Source organism: Palaemon carinicauda, chromosome 40 (genome assembly GCF_036898095.1).
Source record: "Palaemon carinicauda isolate YSFRI2023 chromosome 40, ASM3689809v2, whole genome shotgun sequence".
In the NCBI taxonomy this organism is placed as follows: domain Eukaryota; kingdom Metazoa; phylum Arthropoda; class Malacostraca; order Decapoda; family Palaemonidae; genus Palaemon; species Palaemon carinicauda.
The window spans coordinates 53,079,430-53,096,202 of NC_090764.1; the positions used below are offsets into that span (position 1 = coordinate 53,079,430).

The following is a 16,773-nucleotide window of genomic DNA, read 5'->3' on the forward strand; positions in this document are numbered from 1 at the left end:
TGCTTCTTCTTACAGATCTTATTTGTGTTCGCCTCGGCCCTTAACCCAGGCAACACGGAGATGGGCCAACATTTAGTCACCCACGGCGATGGAGTAAAGGATGTTGCTTTCAGCGTCGAGGATTTGGATGGAATAATGAAAGTATGTCTTTGGGTGTAAACACTAAGTTTAAATTATAGAAAGATAAAAAATGATAATGATGATACTCGTCATATTAACGATAGCCCTAAATGGCATCGAATCTATTCTCAGCCAGTTAAGTTCAGAACGAAATTTACGGCTTAGAATTCAGTTCCTATCTCTTTTCCTCATTGGAGTACTAAGATATGATGACTTATAACAGCAGAGCTAAAAAAAAAAAACATTTTTATAAGGGTAGGGAAAAATAGCAATTGGCACCTGACACAATGGAAATAAACTAACAATCACAAAATAGTTATTGGCACCTGACACAATGGAAATAAGCTAACGATCAGAAAATAGTTATTGACCCCTGACACAATGGAAATAAACTAACGATCACAAAATAGTTATTGGCACCTGACACAATGGAAATAAACTAACGATCATAAAATAGTTATTGGCACCTGACACAATGGAAATAAGCTAACGATCAGAAAATAGTTATTGACCCCTGCCACAATGGAAATAAATTAACGATCACAAAATAGTTATTGGCACCTGACACAATGGAAATAAACTAACGATCACAAAATAGTTATTGGCACCTGACGCAATGGAAATAAACTAACAATCACAAAATAGTTATTGGCACCTGACACAATGGAAATAAGCTAATGATCAGAAAATAGTTATTGGCACCTGACACAATGGAAATAAATTAACGATCACAAAATAGTTATTGGCACCTGACACAATGGAAATAAACTAACGATCGCTAAATAGTTATTGGCACCTGACACAATGGAAATAGATTAACGATCACAAAATAGTTATTGGCACCTGACACAATGGAAATAAACTAACGATTCCAAAATAGTTCTTGGCACCTGACACAATGCAATTAAACTAACGATTCCAAAATAGTTCTTGGCACCTAACAAAATGGAATTAAACTAACGATAACAAAATAGTTCCTGGCACCTGACACAATGGAATTAAACTAACGATTCCAAGATAGTTCTTGGCACCTGACACAATGGAATTAAACTAACGATTCCAAGATAGTTATTGGCACCTGACACAATGGAAATAAACTAACGATTCCAAAATAGTTCTTGGCACCTGACACAATGGAATTAAACTAACGATTCCAAGATAGTTATTGGCACCTGACACAATGGAAATAAACTAACGATCATAAAATAGCTATTGGCACCTGACACAATGGAAATAGACTAATGATTCCAAAATAGTTATTGGCACCTGACACAATGGAAATAAACTAATGATTCCAAAATAGATCTTGACACCTAACACAATGGAATTAAACTAACGATTCCAAGATAGTTATTGGCACCAGACACAATGGAAATAAACTAACAATTCCAAAATAGTTATTGGCACCTGACACAATGGAAGTAAACTAATGATTCCAAAATAGTTATTGGCACCTGACACAATGGAAATAAACCAACGATCACAAAATAGTTATTGGCACCTGACACAATGGAAATAAACCAACGGTCACAAAATAGTTATTGGCACCTGACACAATGGAAATAAACTAACGATTACAAAATAGTTATTGGCACCTGACACAATGGAAATAAACTAACGATCACTTTATCTGACTGACTCATAAAGATGGCCTGAATGGATCAATTTACCCGTCTTGAGTGATTTTTGGATCTGTAGAATTTTCAGAGATTTTTTTCTGTGGTCTCTTGGTTATTGTTGTGATTAACGATGCAAGAAGATCTGAAAAAAATTATCGTTAACGAAATTATTAGCCAAAATCGCTTGCATTAACACGAGCTAATTGAATGGTTATACTTTTTGTTTGGTTATTGCACAATATTCCGTGTAAAACTTATTCAAGACTTTGGTTATGTCAAATTTGATGTATATGATTTCTTTTTAATATATTTACATTAATATTTCTTGTGACGCTTATAATATTTTTCGAGTCCGTCTCCTCAAATCATAATAATTGCTCAAAGGGAAAGATTGTCAGATTGCTAGATATTCATAAGAAGTGATGCTAGAAATGTTGATATCTTTTTTAAAATGTACTTATTCATACCTGTGAACTGAATTTCTCCACTTCACACAGGTGGCTAAGCAAAGGGGAGCTAAGGTTGTTAAAGACATCTGTGAAGAAAGAGACGAGTTTGGCAACGTTCGGTTTGCTACGGTTCAAACGGTGAGAAAATATTTTGTAATTGATTATTCTGATAAGATCCAAATGCAAAGTAGCTCTAAGTCCTCTGTAGTTTTAACTTCCATTTCAAATGCTGTGGATGTTGCTTACGAGCTTTGATTTAGCGATTCTGATCATTGGGAATATCAACTTTTTTTTTATTATAGGAAGGGATTTCATTATTAGATAGCATATTTTACTATTAATCTGTAATTTTCTGGGTTAGCAAACTATAACAAATATTTTTTTCTCAGCAATGAAGTATTTTTTTTTTTATAACGGCTTATTATTAAAGGAAAAATTGAGTTTAAAATATGTACAATAACCCATTAAGTTATCAGAACCGGAAAAATGCTACATATTCTGCGGCCAACAAATCGTGTTCACACGAGAATAGTTATAGATGGTTTCAAATTATTCGAACCTATAGATATATGTCCATGTTAGGCTCTAAAGCCTTTAGTTTGCGACCCCGAGACTGTACAATAAGCTCGCACTAGACATCCGAAAGACCGAAGATAATAAGGCTTTCAAGAGGAAACGAGACTTTCTTGTTCTCAAAGTGCTTCGATAATGTGGACCTGACAGTAATCGAGCTATATGCGTTGTGAAATGCTGAATGCCTTAGAATGTATATGACAAAATGAATGTGAAGGTCCTGTAGAGAGTGGGGTTCCCCTGCTTTGGACCAGAAAAGCAGTCCTTAAAGTAAAAGTAAGGTGATGTTCAATTTCTAACCAAATGTTGTAAGGATTATCTGTAATCAGAGAACCAAACCATGTTTTTTATTTTTATTTTTTTTTTATTAAATAGATGTACAGTACGGTCACATATAAACCCCTAGGCGTAGATTTCTTTAATTAGGTCCTCTGGTTACGATGGTCTCGAGTCACAAGGAAACGCTGTGTGTGTGTGTATATATATATATATATATATATATATATATATATATATATATATATATATATATATATATATATATATATATATATATATATATATATATTCTTACGTAGCTGGTCTATTGAAGAGTAAATATCGTAGATTATTGATAATGTTATTTATGTTTATTTATGTTGTTTTTATTTGTGCTTTGAAGAGATGATACACAGCCCGTAAAATTGAACCCCTCTCATGTAGATATGTATTTTATGTAAATTACGTAAGACTTTCGTAGTGAATTTCATTATGTTCCTTATTCAAGTTAAAATATGCAATTTACGTCTATTTTTTAAAGAATTAACTTTTTATTTCACGAATGTGTGTATAAGAAGTCTAAAGTAGTCTATTTGAAAGTTTTGTAGGATTCATGCAAGATAGGAACAAGGGCTTAGGTAATGTTCTTTTATATTTTGTGATGTATTTTAGAATATGTGCTTTGGAATATTCTTTTACCACGTGTTTCGAAGCTTCCCGATGCCCGGCAAGAGGATGTTATCTTTTTTTTTTTTTTATTTTGGGAACAATAGGTGGGCAAAGCTAGCTGGGAAATGCGTTGACGTGATCTTTGAGTTACCAAAAACTTCGCCTAGTCATTTTTATCTAGTTGGAAACTTTGATGCCCTTAGGCACAGCCCCCAACGCTTCTCAAACAAGTTGGAAGCTTCGAGAACCCGTCAGATTTGTTATATAAGGACCCGAGGTTAGGTCAGAGTCAGAGACAGACAGACAGAGATCGGGTTAGAACCGCAGCCTTCCTCTCTCTCTCTTGCACGAGTATTTTGGAAGTGTTCGGGGGGTTTTTATGTAGTTGGAAACTCTGACGCCCTTAGGCAGAGGCTACGCTTCCCAAATATTATGGAACCCTCTGGAATTAGTCAAAGTTCATATAAAAGGTGACCAAGGTTAGGTTACCGTCAACGACAAACAGACATAGAGATCGAGTTAAAACTGCGGCCAGAAGATAGCCTCCTTCCCCTACCCTCTCATTCACGCCCATAACCCAGTGTATTGTTTTTAGAAGTGTTCATTACGTTAGTGTGTCTTCTCCTAAGTATCTCCGTACCCTAAAGCAAGGTATTGTATAAAATTTTTTTGTAAACGGCCCTGTAGGCAAGATAGGTGTATAAAGTTATCTGGTTAACTATTATTCATTAAGAGTCAAACGTAAACATTGTATTATTTCAGAATTATTTCAAGCATTTGCATTATTTCTTTTTTAAGGTTTAATTGTAATCAGATATAATTGTTTCAAGTCAAGTTCATTTATAATTTCAGATCATAACATTTTTGTCTTATTCTAAGTTTTGTTCAGACTTAATATTTTCCAATGACTTAATTTTCATGTAAATTCTTTTCAAAGTGTTGAGATTTATATAGGATATATTTATTTTTGTAACGAATGTATTATTCCAATCACCACTATTTAAGACCAGTTTCTGCTCGATTCCTGTTAAGAACCAGTGAGAGATAAATAAGTGTTAACAATACTTTAAAGGTAACTACCCAGTTTGGTTTTGAGTGTGCTTAAGAGACCTTTGGATATTCAGTGTTTTATATATTGCTGTCTGGGAGTTATTTAACTGTCTCAGAATTTGCATATTAATGTTTTAAAGTGTAACAATTTTAAGGTAAAAGCAAACAAGGTCATTTGGAATTTGAGAGGTTGATTAACTTGTCAGTCATAGTATATATCAAATTATATGTTTGGTTCCCAGTCACGAGCCATAGTACTGTATAGTATATTTTGTTAATACCCAGACTTCGGGAATCATAATCGTATAATATATTTTTGGGTGCTCAGACCCGGAATCCAGACATTATAATATATATATATATATATATATATATATATATATATATATATATATATATGTATGTATATATATATATATATATATATATATATATATATATATATATATATATTATAAGATGGTCCCGGGTCTGGGCACCATAAATATAATATTATATATACCACGGCTGGCAAGCTATATAACCTCTCGAGTTCCAAACTCACCTGTTTGCTTTTACGTTAAATCTGTTACACCTGAAAATATTAATACCCAAACTCTTAGACAATTATATAACTCCCAGACAGCAGTATATAGAACACTGAATATCCAAGGGTCTCTTAAGTACACTCAAAATAAAATAGGGTAATGATTCTTAAGAATTATTCAGAACCACCTCTTCCTTCAATTCGTTAATAGGATACGAGCGAGTAAGAAATAAACACTGGTGATTGAAATAATACACTCTATAAAAAATAAATATATTTTATATAAATTACAACACTTTGAAAAGAATTTGCATGAAAAAAATAAATCACCAGAAATATTAAGTCTGAACAAAACAAAGTCTTGCGTAACTGTTTAAGAGTGTTATATGATCCATACGAGATAGTTTATGAACAAGGGCTTATGTAAATCTTTTTTATATTTTTGTTAGGCATTGCGTAATGTTTATGAGAAACTACACAATTCTTATATTTGCCACGTGTTTTTGAAGGTTCTCGAAAACCTCAGCGTTAGATTTTATCTTTTTTTTTCAGTGTTTGAGAACGGGGGTGGGCGGAGCTGCTGAGAGGGAATTACCATGCCGTGAGTTTGATTCTCCTGTTCGATACGTGATAGTGACGAGAATTATCTATTAGAATATTCTAGAAGTTACTAAATTCATATATAAGCGGCCCTAGGGATGCATAGGGGCTGAAGAGTAACCGATCTGTCCTGTGAAAGAGCCATCAGCCTCTCTCTCTCTCACACACGCCTCTCGTACTAGATCGGTGATTTTAAAAAAAAAAAGTGTTCAGTGAGTGTGAAATCTCAAAGTTCTGGTGTGACGGGTTTTTGTAAACCTAGTGAATACATATAGAAAATTCTCTTAGAGTTTCTGTAACTGGCCCCGTACAAACATGAAGTATATTTGTATCGTTATAAGGTTAACTATACTCATAAACTATCAAGAGTAATTAATTGAGTAAAATCTAATTTCAAGTTAAACAAATGATTGTATAATTTTCATAAGTATTTATTTTTTTGTCTTAGTCTGAGGTTTTATTCAGATTTAATATTCCAAGTCAAGTGATGATATAATTTTCAGAAGGTAACTTTTTGGTCTTAATCTAAGTTTTGTTCAGACTTAATATTTAGAGTGATTTTCTTTTTATGTAAATTCTTTCAGTGTTATAATTTTTATAGAATATATTTATTTTTGTAAAGAGTCTATCATTTCAATCACCAGTGTTTATCTCAGTACTCACTCATACCCCTGTTAAAGAATCGAATTAAGAAGTTGTTTGAATAATTCTTCATAATAATTACCCAGTTTTGTTTTGAGTGTACTTAAGAGACCTTATGGATTTTCAGTGTTTTTATATATTGCTGTCTGGGAGTTATATAACTATCTTAGATCTCGGGTATTAATATCTTCAAGTATAACAGATTAATGAAAAAACAATATATATATATATATATATATATATATATATATATATATATATATATATATATATGTATATATATGTACATATATATATATATATATATATATATATATATATATATATATATATATATATATATATATATATATATATATATATTATACACTATACGATTATGGCTCCATGGCTTGTGTTATGGCTTGTGACTGGGAACCAAGCATATAATATAATATAGACTGCGACTAGCAAGGTAATCAACCTCTCAAATTCCAAACTCACTTTAAAATATTAATACACGAACTCTGAGACACTTAAATAACTCCCAGACATATATTTAAAACACTGAATATCCAAAGGTCTCTTAAGTACACTCAAAACCAAACTGGGTAATTATCCTTAAGAATCATTTAAAACTTACTAGGGGTCTTAATAGGATACAAGCGAATACTATTCTAAACAATGGTGATTGGAAATAATACACTCCTTACAAAATTAATATATTCTATATAAATTACAATACTTTGAAACAATTTACATAAATCAAATAAATCACTCGAAATATTAAGTCTGAACAAAATTAGATTAAGACAAAAATGTTTTGATCTGAAAATTATATATTAACTTGACTTGAACTATTATATCTGAATAAACCCTAGACTAAGAAAAGAAATAACATTGATTAAAATTATACAATCACTTGGTTCACTTGAAATTAAATCTGAATACAATATTTAGGTTTGACACTTAATGAAAAATAGATAACCAGATCACAATACAAATACCTAACCTTCCTATAGGGCCGTTTACAAAAACTCTAAGAGAATTTTTATAAGTACTCACTACACACGATATATGTGGCGCAAAAAATCACTTTGGAGAGGACACACCATAGGTACTAAACACTTTTAAAATAATACTCTGAGCTGCATGTGTTAGTGAGAGAGAGGGGACATGGCGAACTTAAGGCTGGATATCTTTATTTATCTACGCAACTTTGAGGGTCGCCTTATATAAGACTTAGCTACTTCCAGAAGGTTCCAGGACTGAGATTTGGAAGCGTGGGGGACGAGCTAAGGTGTCAGAGTTACCAAGTATCGCTCTCTCGAACGTGTATTCACGCAACACCAGACAGCTCTTTCAGTCAGCTAGCTCCGCACACCCTTTGTCCCCGAAATAAAAAAAAAAGATAACATCCTAGCACTAGGTTTTTCGCAAATTTACCAAAGCACATGGTACACTGCAAATTCTCTCACATACATGAAGCAATACCTCATAAAATATAAAAACATTACATAACCCCCTTGTTCCTATCGTGTATGATCACATAACAATCTTAAACAGATTATGTAAGACTTCGTAACAAAAATACGTGAAAGAAAAAGTTAATTCTTAAAAATAATGAAAATTTACATATACGTAATTGAATAAAGAATACAATGAAATTAACAACGAAGGTCTTACGTAATTTATATAATATACATACGTCTACACGAGGAGAACTCATCTTAAGAGCTGGTTAACCTCTCTTCAATGCACAAATTAAATATAAATAAAATAATTAATAATGAATACTACTGTATTTACTCTAGGCTAGACAAATTTCGTAAGAATATATATACACACACACACACACACACATATATATATATATATATATATATATATATATATATATATATATATATACAGTATATATACATATATATAAATATATATATATATATATATATATATATATATATATATATATATATATATATATATATATATATATATATATATCTGACTTACAACGAAAATCATCTTTAGATGTGGCCTAAGAACAGATCCCAACATAACCGGAGTACCTCCACTAATAGCAATTTAGCATTAATTTGTAAGTTTAATTTTAATAATTGTCTATTTCTCTTTCTGCAGTATGGTGATACAACGCACACTTTCGTAGAGAGGGGGAACTACAAAGGACTTTTCCTACCTGGCTTCAAAAAACCTTTGTTTCCACAGGACAAGCTCTTAGAGAAACTGTAAGTGAAATAAAACCTTATATTGACAGCTCTTTATGCCTCTTAGGAGGCTTTTAGCTCTTTCTTTCATTTTGTGATTAGCTTAGTAGACTCTAGTTTCAAGCTTCATACATCTAGAATGTCATCAAGCGATTTATTCCCTATTTTCATCTGATGAGAATGAATAAGGACTCTTTCGTCTTTTCTAATATCCCCATCAAATAACACTGTAAATTCGAAACCGAATAATGTTGTACTATAGATAGTATGCCTTTATAAAAAAGAAATATAAACCATTCTCTGGTATATATTTTCATTGATAATATCTGTTTCTGAATTTATTTTCTCTTTAGGGGAAACTAAACAATGGCCTTTCATAATTCCCGTAGTATCTAAAGTTTTTGAACGTCTTTTGGCAAAACGTATAAATAGGTTTGCTGAAGGTAATCATCTATACCCTAATTTGTAATTTGGCATTCGTAAAGGACTTGGAGCATATCATGCCCTTCTTATATTTTCCAATGCTGTACAGAAATCCCTTGATTGTGGTCAGGGAGTTCGTATAATTGGCCTTGATTTTAGTGCTGCCCTTCACTATATTAATCATGAGGCCCTTGTTTGCAAACTCAAAGAATTGGGAGTGATCGAGTCTTTTCTCAGCATCATTACTGAATTTTTAAGTAATAGATCGGAGAGTTATTGTTGATGAGCACCATAGTGAGTATAGTAATGTGATATAAGGTGTTCCTCAGGGTAGTCTTCTTGCCTAATTACTTTTCATGCTATATACACATGATACGGGGTTTGGCCTAGAAAACAAGCTCGTTGCATATGCAGCCGATGCTACTCTCTCTGCATCAATTCCATCTCATGTATGTACAGTAGGTCTGGAGTTGCTGAATTTTTTGATAGAGATCTAGCTAAAATTAGTGCATGGTACAAATTAGGGGGCATAAAGTTGAACCCTAACGAAACTCAAAGTATGATTGTAAGTAGGTTTAGAACAGTGAGTCCTCAATGTCCAGATCTCAGCATTGTTAACCTCTATTACTATTTTAAAATTTTAGGTGTGATTCTTGATTGCAAATTTACTTTTAAGCAATATACTAGGTCTGTATCTTCAACTGCACAAAAAATTGGCTTACTGAAAAAGTCTTGTAAGATTTTTGGTGATCAATCTATTATCAGGTGTTTAAATTCTTTCATTTTGTCTTGTTTCGAGTATTGTTCTTCTGTCTGGTCTCCAGCGGCTGAATCTCATCTTAATTTGTTGGATAGAAACTTACAGTCTATCAAATATCGTATGCTGATTTAGATAATAATCTCTGGGACAGCCGTTCAGTCAGTTCATTTTGCATGTTGCATAAGATTGTTCATAATTCTGACCATCCTTTGCACTCAGATCTTCCCTGTTTGTAATACTAGTTTGCAGTTAATTCTAACTACACAGTATTCTAGAAGTTTTATTCCAGCTGTGACCAGTTTGTGGAATGATCTTCCTATACAGGTAGTTGAATCGGTGGAACATCAAAAGTTAAAACTTGCAGTGAATGTTTTTATGTTGAACAGACTGACATAAGTCTCTTTTCATAGCTTGTTTACGAAAGCTCTATTTTATAGTTGTTAATGTTCTTGATATATATGATTTTAGTTGTTCATTACTTCTCTTGCAGTATATTTATTTCCTTATTTCCTTTCCCCACTGTTGTATTTTTCCCTTTGGCTTATAACATCCTGCTTTTCCAACTCGGGTTGTAGCTTAGCTTGTACTACTACTACTACTACTACTACTACTACTACTACTACTACTAATAATAATAGTAATAATAATAATAATAATAATAATAATAATAATAATAATAATGAGTAGGTCTGATGGGTGGATTTATGGATTTGGACTATATAACTCGGTGCTTGGGCCTGCGAAGCCGTTCAATGCTGAAAGGGGCCCCTGCATGATCAATCTTTTGGAATGAACATAAAATGATTGTCCCCAATATTGATCGCGTCAATCATATGACCTTACACTCCTCAATTTTAATGGCCAATCTTTAGTTCATCCCTAGGTTTTATAAAGGCAATGTGTTGCTTTTCCAACTAAGGTTGTAGGTTAGTTAGTAATAATAATAATATTGATAATAATAACAAACTGCTAGCTTATGAAAAAGCTACCCAGTATTCTTAATCAGTATCGGGCATGCTATTAGCTTTTAGAATTTCTTGGCTTAGCCACTTCGTTAAAATATACCTGGCCAAAAGTTATGAAATTGCATGCTAATGACAAGGATAGACGAATTACCTGTCTGGTAATTCTTTCCATATACATAAAGGAAGTCGTCGTTATCTGGTGATTTTCTTGAAATTTAATACTCTGGTAGTCTAGTCTTACTGGGAACTTGGAATAAACAACTTAAAATGTATATTTTAATTTAATGAATAGATTGTCTAGAATAACAATGAAATCGCTCAAGATTGTATATAAATTTTACGTTTTGAAATCAAACGTTATATTTTCATTGTTTTTTTTTCTGCTTCATCCCCATTTTTAGTAAAAGAATAATTGAAAATTACCTTTTCTCCCAAACAGTCCAAAGCCAAATCTGCAATCCATCGATCATATTGTTGGAAACCAGCCAGACCTTCAAATGGAAAACACAGCTGCTTGGTACGAGAAACATTTGATGTTCCACAGATTTTGGTCGGTTGACAATTCCCAAGTGCACACAGAGTACTCTGCTCTCCGCTCCATTGTCATGACCAACTATGAAGAAACGATCAAGGTAAATATCTCCTGGTCTTATGATAGCAAAGATAGGTTTATCGAATCATATATTTCCAATATTTATAAAACTATGTTTCACTGCGTTTAGTTAATGACGATTTCGTTTAGTGAAGATGCTCAAAGCAATATATGTTTTTTAAAGTTGCTTAGTTTTGAAACCTATGAGGCTGCAATGTTTCTAAATACAGCGTTGCATCTTTCTATTCTGAAAGGTTCATTGATGCCTTCTTATTTTTTCCAAAGATTCCCTTTTTCTAATACTCAGGGAGCCAGCAGACTGTATCTATTCAAAATAGGGTTGGGCCTTTCAGTAAAAGATAAACTTTTCTTAGGCTTCGGCCACACCACACGCGATGAGTGTCGAGGTAGAGGCATGGCTTGGGCGACAGGCCAGGGACAAAATGTTCACCAGAACCACCACTCCTCTCTTGCCTCCTCACTCCCAGCAGTCGAAATGGCCTTTCTCGCAAACATGACGATGGTGTTTGAGTAGGAAATTACTTCAGACTGAAAAGCTTTGTTTTAAACTGAACAATAGATTATACAAGAGTTGGGATTCACGATTTTAATAAACAGAGAACGGAAAATATGATAATTTTACAATTAATATCGCCAGTCTCGTTTGTACAACGGCAGATTTAAAGTATATCTGCGTATTACACAAGACTTTTGATTCTTTGTTGGCAACAGCCTTCTTGGATTCAGGCTCACAAAACAAACGTAAAACTATAAACAATCTCAATCTCTCCCTAACCAGCCATATATATATATATATATATATATATATATATATATATATATATATATATATATATATATATATATATATATATATATATATATATATATATATATACATATATATATATATGTATATATATATACATATATATATATATATATATATATATATATATATATATATATATACATATATATATGTATATATATATATATATATATATATATATATATATATATATATATATATATATATATGTATATATATGTATATATATACATATATATATATTTATATATATATATATATATATATAATATATATATATATATATATATATATATATATATATATATATATATATATATATATATATATATATATATATATATATATATACATATATATATATTTATATAATTAAATGGTGATTAAATAAGTTGCAAAGCACAAAAAGGCATAGGCCTACCCACTATTTTATTACCATTCATTTACAATTAATTGCCATACCTTCCATTTATTTAAATTAGTTTTGTTCTTCGATACAACTCCCAATAAATTGTTGATTAGCCATGACTGGAAACGAACAAATGAAACTGATGAAAAATGGTATAATCCTGGGTGAAGACGCTCGAAACCGCCGTGGATTTTTAAAACATGAAACATAGCTTGGCGACAGTTATGCAGCGGTTGGAGGCTTCTCACGCCTCCAATGTGGCCACCCGCATACGATACCTTACTTTCAATTTGGCGCGGGAACCTCTTCCCTCTAACCACACCGCTAGTCGCGTCCGGTGTGGCCGAAGCCTTAGGTCCTTTTATCATCAAAGGTATCTTTGGGACATGAAATGGCCAGAAACACACTATAAAAGTTTGGCATTTAGTAGTTGTGGGCAAAAATTGAGCCAGGCTTAGACATTAGTAAATCGCCATTTTTGCCGACATCTGTGTCTTCAAACATATCAAAGACTGACAAAGCAACAAGAAAACATATACCAGTATAACAGCATATAATTGGAAAGTACATTTATTTTTCTTTGTTTCTACAATAAACATGTAAAAATGTGACAGGTTGCGTGGGCATGACAAATGAAAAAAAAAATGCTACCCTTTAAACGGTACAGTAATCACTTCCATCTAATGAAAAATTAAAAAAATGATATGTTAAAATGGACAATGCAACTAAATTTCTATTAGGAGAGACCCTATAGTAAGTTTTAGAAAACTTTTGGAACTTTGCAGACACTGACAAGCACAGAATTCCGTTTGAAAAAAAGACAAGCGTTTGAAGAAAAATACCAACTTCACATACTTTTCAATCACTTGTCAACTAAGATATACCACACACCATGAACCCAACTAACACATTGAAATACAAGAGGCTGGCATTCAAAAGTGAAATAGTAAAAATTCATATGGCAATAAAGCGCAGTTAAAGTCTAAAAATACCATAAATAATATAGGCTTTCACATTCACTTTACCGATTTGAACATTCACTTTGACATAAATCAATTCCTAGTTCACTGGTAATTTAAATAAGTAAATTTACTTCAGCTAAATGATAAGTAACACGCTGACAGTTTATTTTAACGGAATCCCTAATGATATTCTTTCAGCCCTCTTTGCATATGTTTTATTAAAAGATACATATAGTTTGGTTGAAAGTTTTAACTTCAAATAATAGTTAATCGATTCTGCTTTTTATTGCCAGTTACTTAAAGTAAGTTAGGTCCAGATAATTAATTTTAAAAAATTTGTACCCTTTGGTAATGCAAAGTAAAGCCACGACCCAGTGATGGTAGGGCAGACCACAATGGTGTTTGCAGTCATTGGTCATAACTAGACTAGGTCTGAAACCAAAGGATTACAAGGTCATCCTCTCTGTTCCAAATAGAGGAGGTAAGGTTAACTTGGGCCGGATGCACCAGCCTATGTGGCTTTTGTGATAAGGGTAGGGAACAAGTATTTGACTGAATGGTGGGACAGTCTTTGCGGCAATATATTTCCACTATTTTGGTCGTTCGTTTGTTCGTTTTAGAATGACTTGCACAGAAGGTGCAAGCCACGGGCTCTTGTTCTAGGCAGCAAATAAATTTTTTTTGGTCCTGTTGTAGATAAAGTGGGCCTAGTCTAGCTGAAAAAGTAGTTCCTCAGTGGGTTACTGGAACTCAAGCCAGTTTGTTGCTCTGGACTTGTTAGCAAGGCTATATGCTATGGTACATAGGAATTGTTTCTGGGTGAACTTGTTCAGCATTCTGTGTCTCAAGTGGGATACAAATTGTCTTTAGTACATAGGCCACAAGGTACCTCGAGAAGTATGTGGCATGATCAAATTAAAATTTTTCGTGTAAATAAAAAATTCAGCTAAGAAAAAGGCGTCTAGCGCTTCTAAGTGGATGGGCCCTACATTCTCCTGTATGTCTTTAAATTTGGAAATAACTTAGTCGCTCGTAGGTATTAATATTTGCAACTGTACTGAACAACGTCCATACCATGTTAAAAGCACCATTTCTCATCTTGTTTGCAACTACACCAGGCTAAGACCCTATTACTTTGAAAACACCTTTTTTTCGACAGATTAGTGAAGGTAAAAAACGTTAGATCTAGTCATTATTTGGTTGGATGACCACCTGGGAACACTAAAGGCTCTTGACAAGACAATTATAAAAGTGTTTGGTTATATTGTTCTGGATTCCTTAGCATAAAAGGCAGATACCCTTCCTTTTTGTTCTCTGAACAGAACGGCAGTGCCATTTCTTGAGTAAGATTCTGTATATAAGGAATTAACCCACATCTCTTAATTTTGACAGAAATGTTTCTTTGTAAAGATTTTTAGAGATATTTTAATAACCACCCAATTTGGTGTTTGGTAAACATATTCTTGAAGAATCATGACTTTCTTATCGAGTTTATTGGCCTCTGGGTCCTATAATGGCTGCTGGCGATGTGGTTTTTTTTTTTTAAATTTGAGCTCATTTAAGTTATATATTTCTTTATCTATATTATAATTAGCGTTAGAAAAACAATCTAAGTCTTGTATAACAAACTGTATTTGGAGATGATTCCTATGAAATGTAGACAAATTGAGTCTACAAGTTTACTCATGTCATACATTTTAAACTTTTTGTTTACCGATATCTTTCCTTCACTGACGTGCCATTGTCATCAGTGTGCGAGTCAGCAATATGAACACCAGAGAAGGTGCTTTGAAATAAGCAGTTTTTATCAAATTTCTTTTTATTTCTATAAGGAAATTAAGTGGGATTTTTAAAATAAAAATTGGGGTAACGTCGATAAACCGAGCATCTGGAAAGAAGTAATAAGAACATCAAGTGAATATAGAAATAATTTTATTACTAAAAGTAGTCTACCGAAGTGCAAAAGTAAGGAATTTAGATGAACTTGTTTTTTGTGTTACCTGTGTTACATTAAAGATCTTCCGTTTTTTCCCATGCTTCATTTACTGATCAATAATAGGGTCCCACTTACGCTAGAGCTCAAAATCTTAACATGCAAACGAAATGCACAAGATCTTTGCGGAGTCATTAATTTTTTCTTTTCCGGCCAGAGTAATATTCTGACATGATACAGAAGAATTTTGGTTGAAAAAGATTTTAAGGCCGTTCATGAATGGTAGAGCAGGATACGGTGACAATGCCCTAGCTAGTTGGAAAATTCCCTAGAGACTGGCCATGTAAACGTATGATCAGCACCCAAGCTAGGACCAGTCAATGTCTGCTGATGACTCAGCAGGTATACCTATAGGCTCCCCAAAGCCCCCATCACTAAATCACAAGGATGGTGAGCGGGACTCGAACACCCGTCTGGTGATCGCTAGGCAGGGACGTCTCCAACAGATCACCACAATCCTTTTATGATATACGGAGACCTTCTAATTTCATTGGGCTTATTACAATGTTAAAGTCTCTTTTGCCATCAAGTCTTGGATTTCCCATTGCGTGTCTTCAACCTTCAAAATGTAAAATCTCCCTCTGATGGTTTCTTTGGTTATCATTATAGCACTTTATTCCTTTTCAGTCCCTTTTTTTAGTTTTTACTACACAAATGTTTGTCCAATTACTTCTGTCTATATAAAAATAAAATTAAGTAGGATTTATCTTTCTCATTTCTCTTTCTAACTTAACCTTAACTTCCTCCCCCTTTTTGGAGAATTTTGAAACAGTATAGGTGGCCTACACGATTTTCAATGCGCCTTCTCTTACAGATGCCCATCAACGAACCTGCCAAAGGTAAGAGGAAGAGTCAAATTCAAGAATATGTGGACTACTATGGAGGAGCTGGGGTTCAGCACATTGCCTTCAGTACTGAGGACATTATCTCTTCTGTAAGTAATATCTTAAGAATTGGGAAACGTTTGTGTTTTTATACTTAATATTCAATTTTTCATCTTCAGATTTAAAAAAGGCGTGTTATTGAAAGTATTTTCTCACCTTTCGTTTTCTTCTTAATTTTTAAATTGATTACTGTAAATGAAAACATGTCAAGTATCAAAAGAGTTACTAAGCTCATTCCTA

At 32.9% G+C, this 16,773-nt stretch overlaps 1 protein-coding gene across 1 annotated transcript in view; it reads left to right on the forward strand.

Moving 5' to 3' along the window:
* The window catches only part of LOC137631911 (4-hydroxyphenylpyruvate dioxygenase-like), a 55,838-nt gene that overhangs the window by 36,540 nt on the left and 2,525 nt on the right, over positions 1–16,773 (forward strand). The window contains exons 6-10 of the mRNA XM_068363914.1: positions 16–141; positions 2,237–2,326; positions 8,628–8,734; positions 11,301–11,493; positions 16,464–16,583. Of these exons, the coding sequence (XP_068220015.1) occupies positions 16–141; positions 2,237–2,326; positions 8,628–8,734; positions 11,301–11,493; positions 16,464–16,583 (636 nt within the window). The remainder of the gene's footprint in view (positions 1–15; positions 142–2,236; positions 2,327–8,627; positions 8,735–11,300; positions 11,494–16,463; positions 16,584–16,773) is intronic.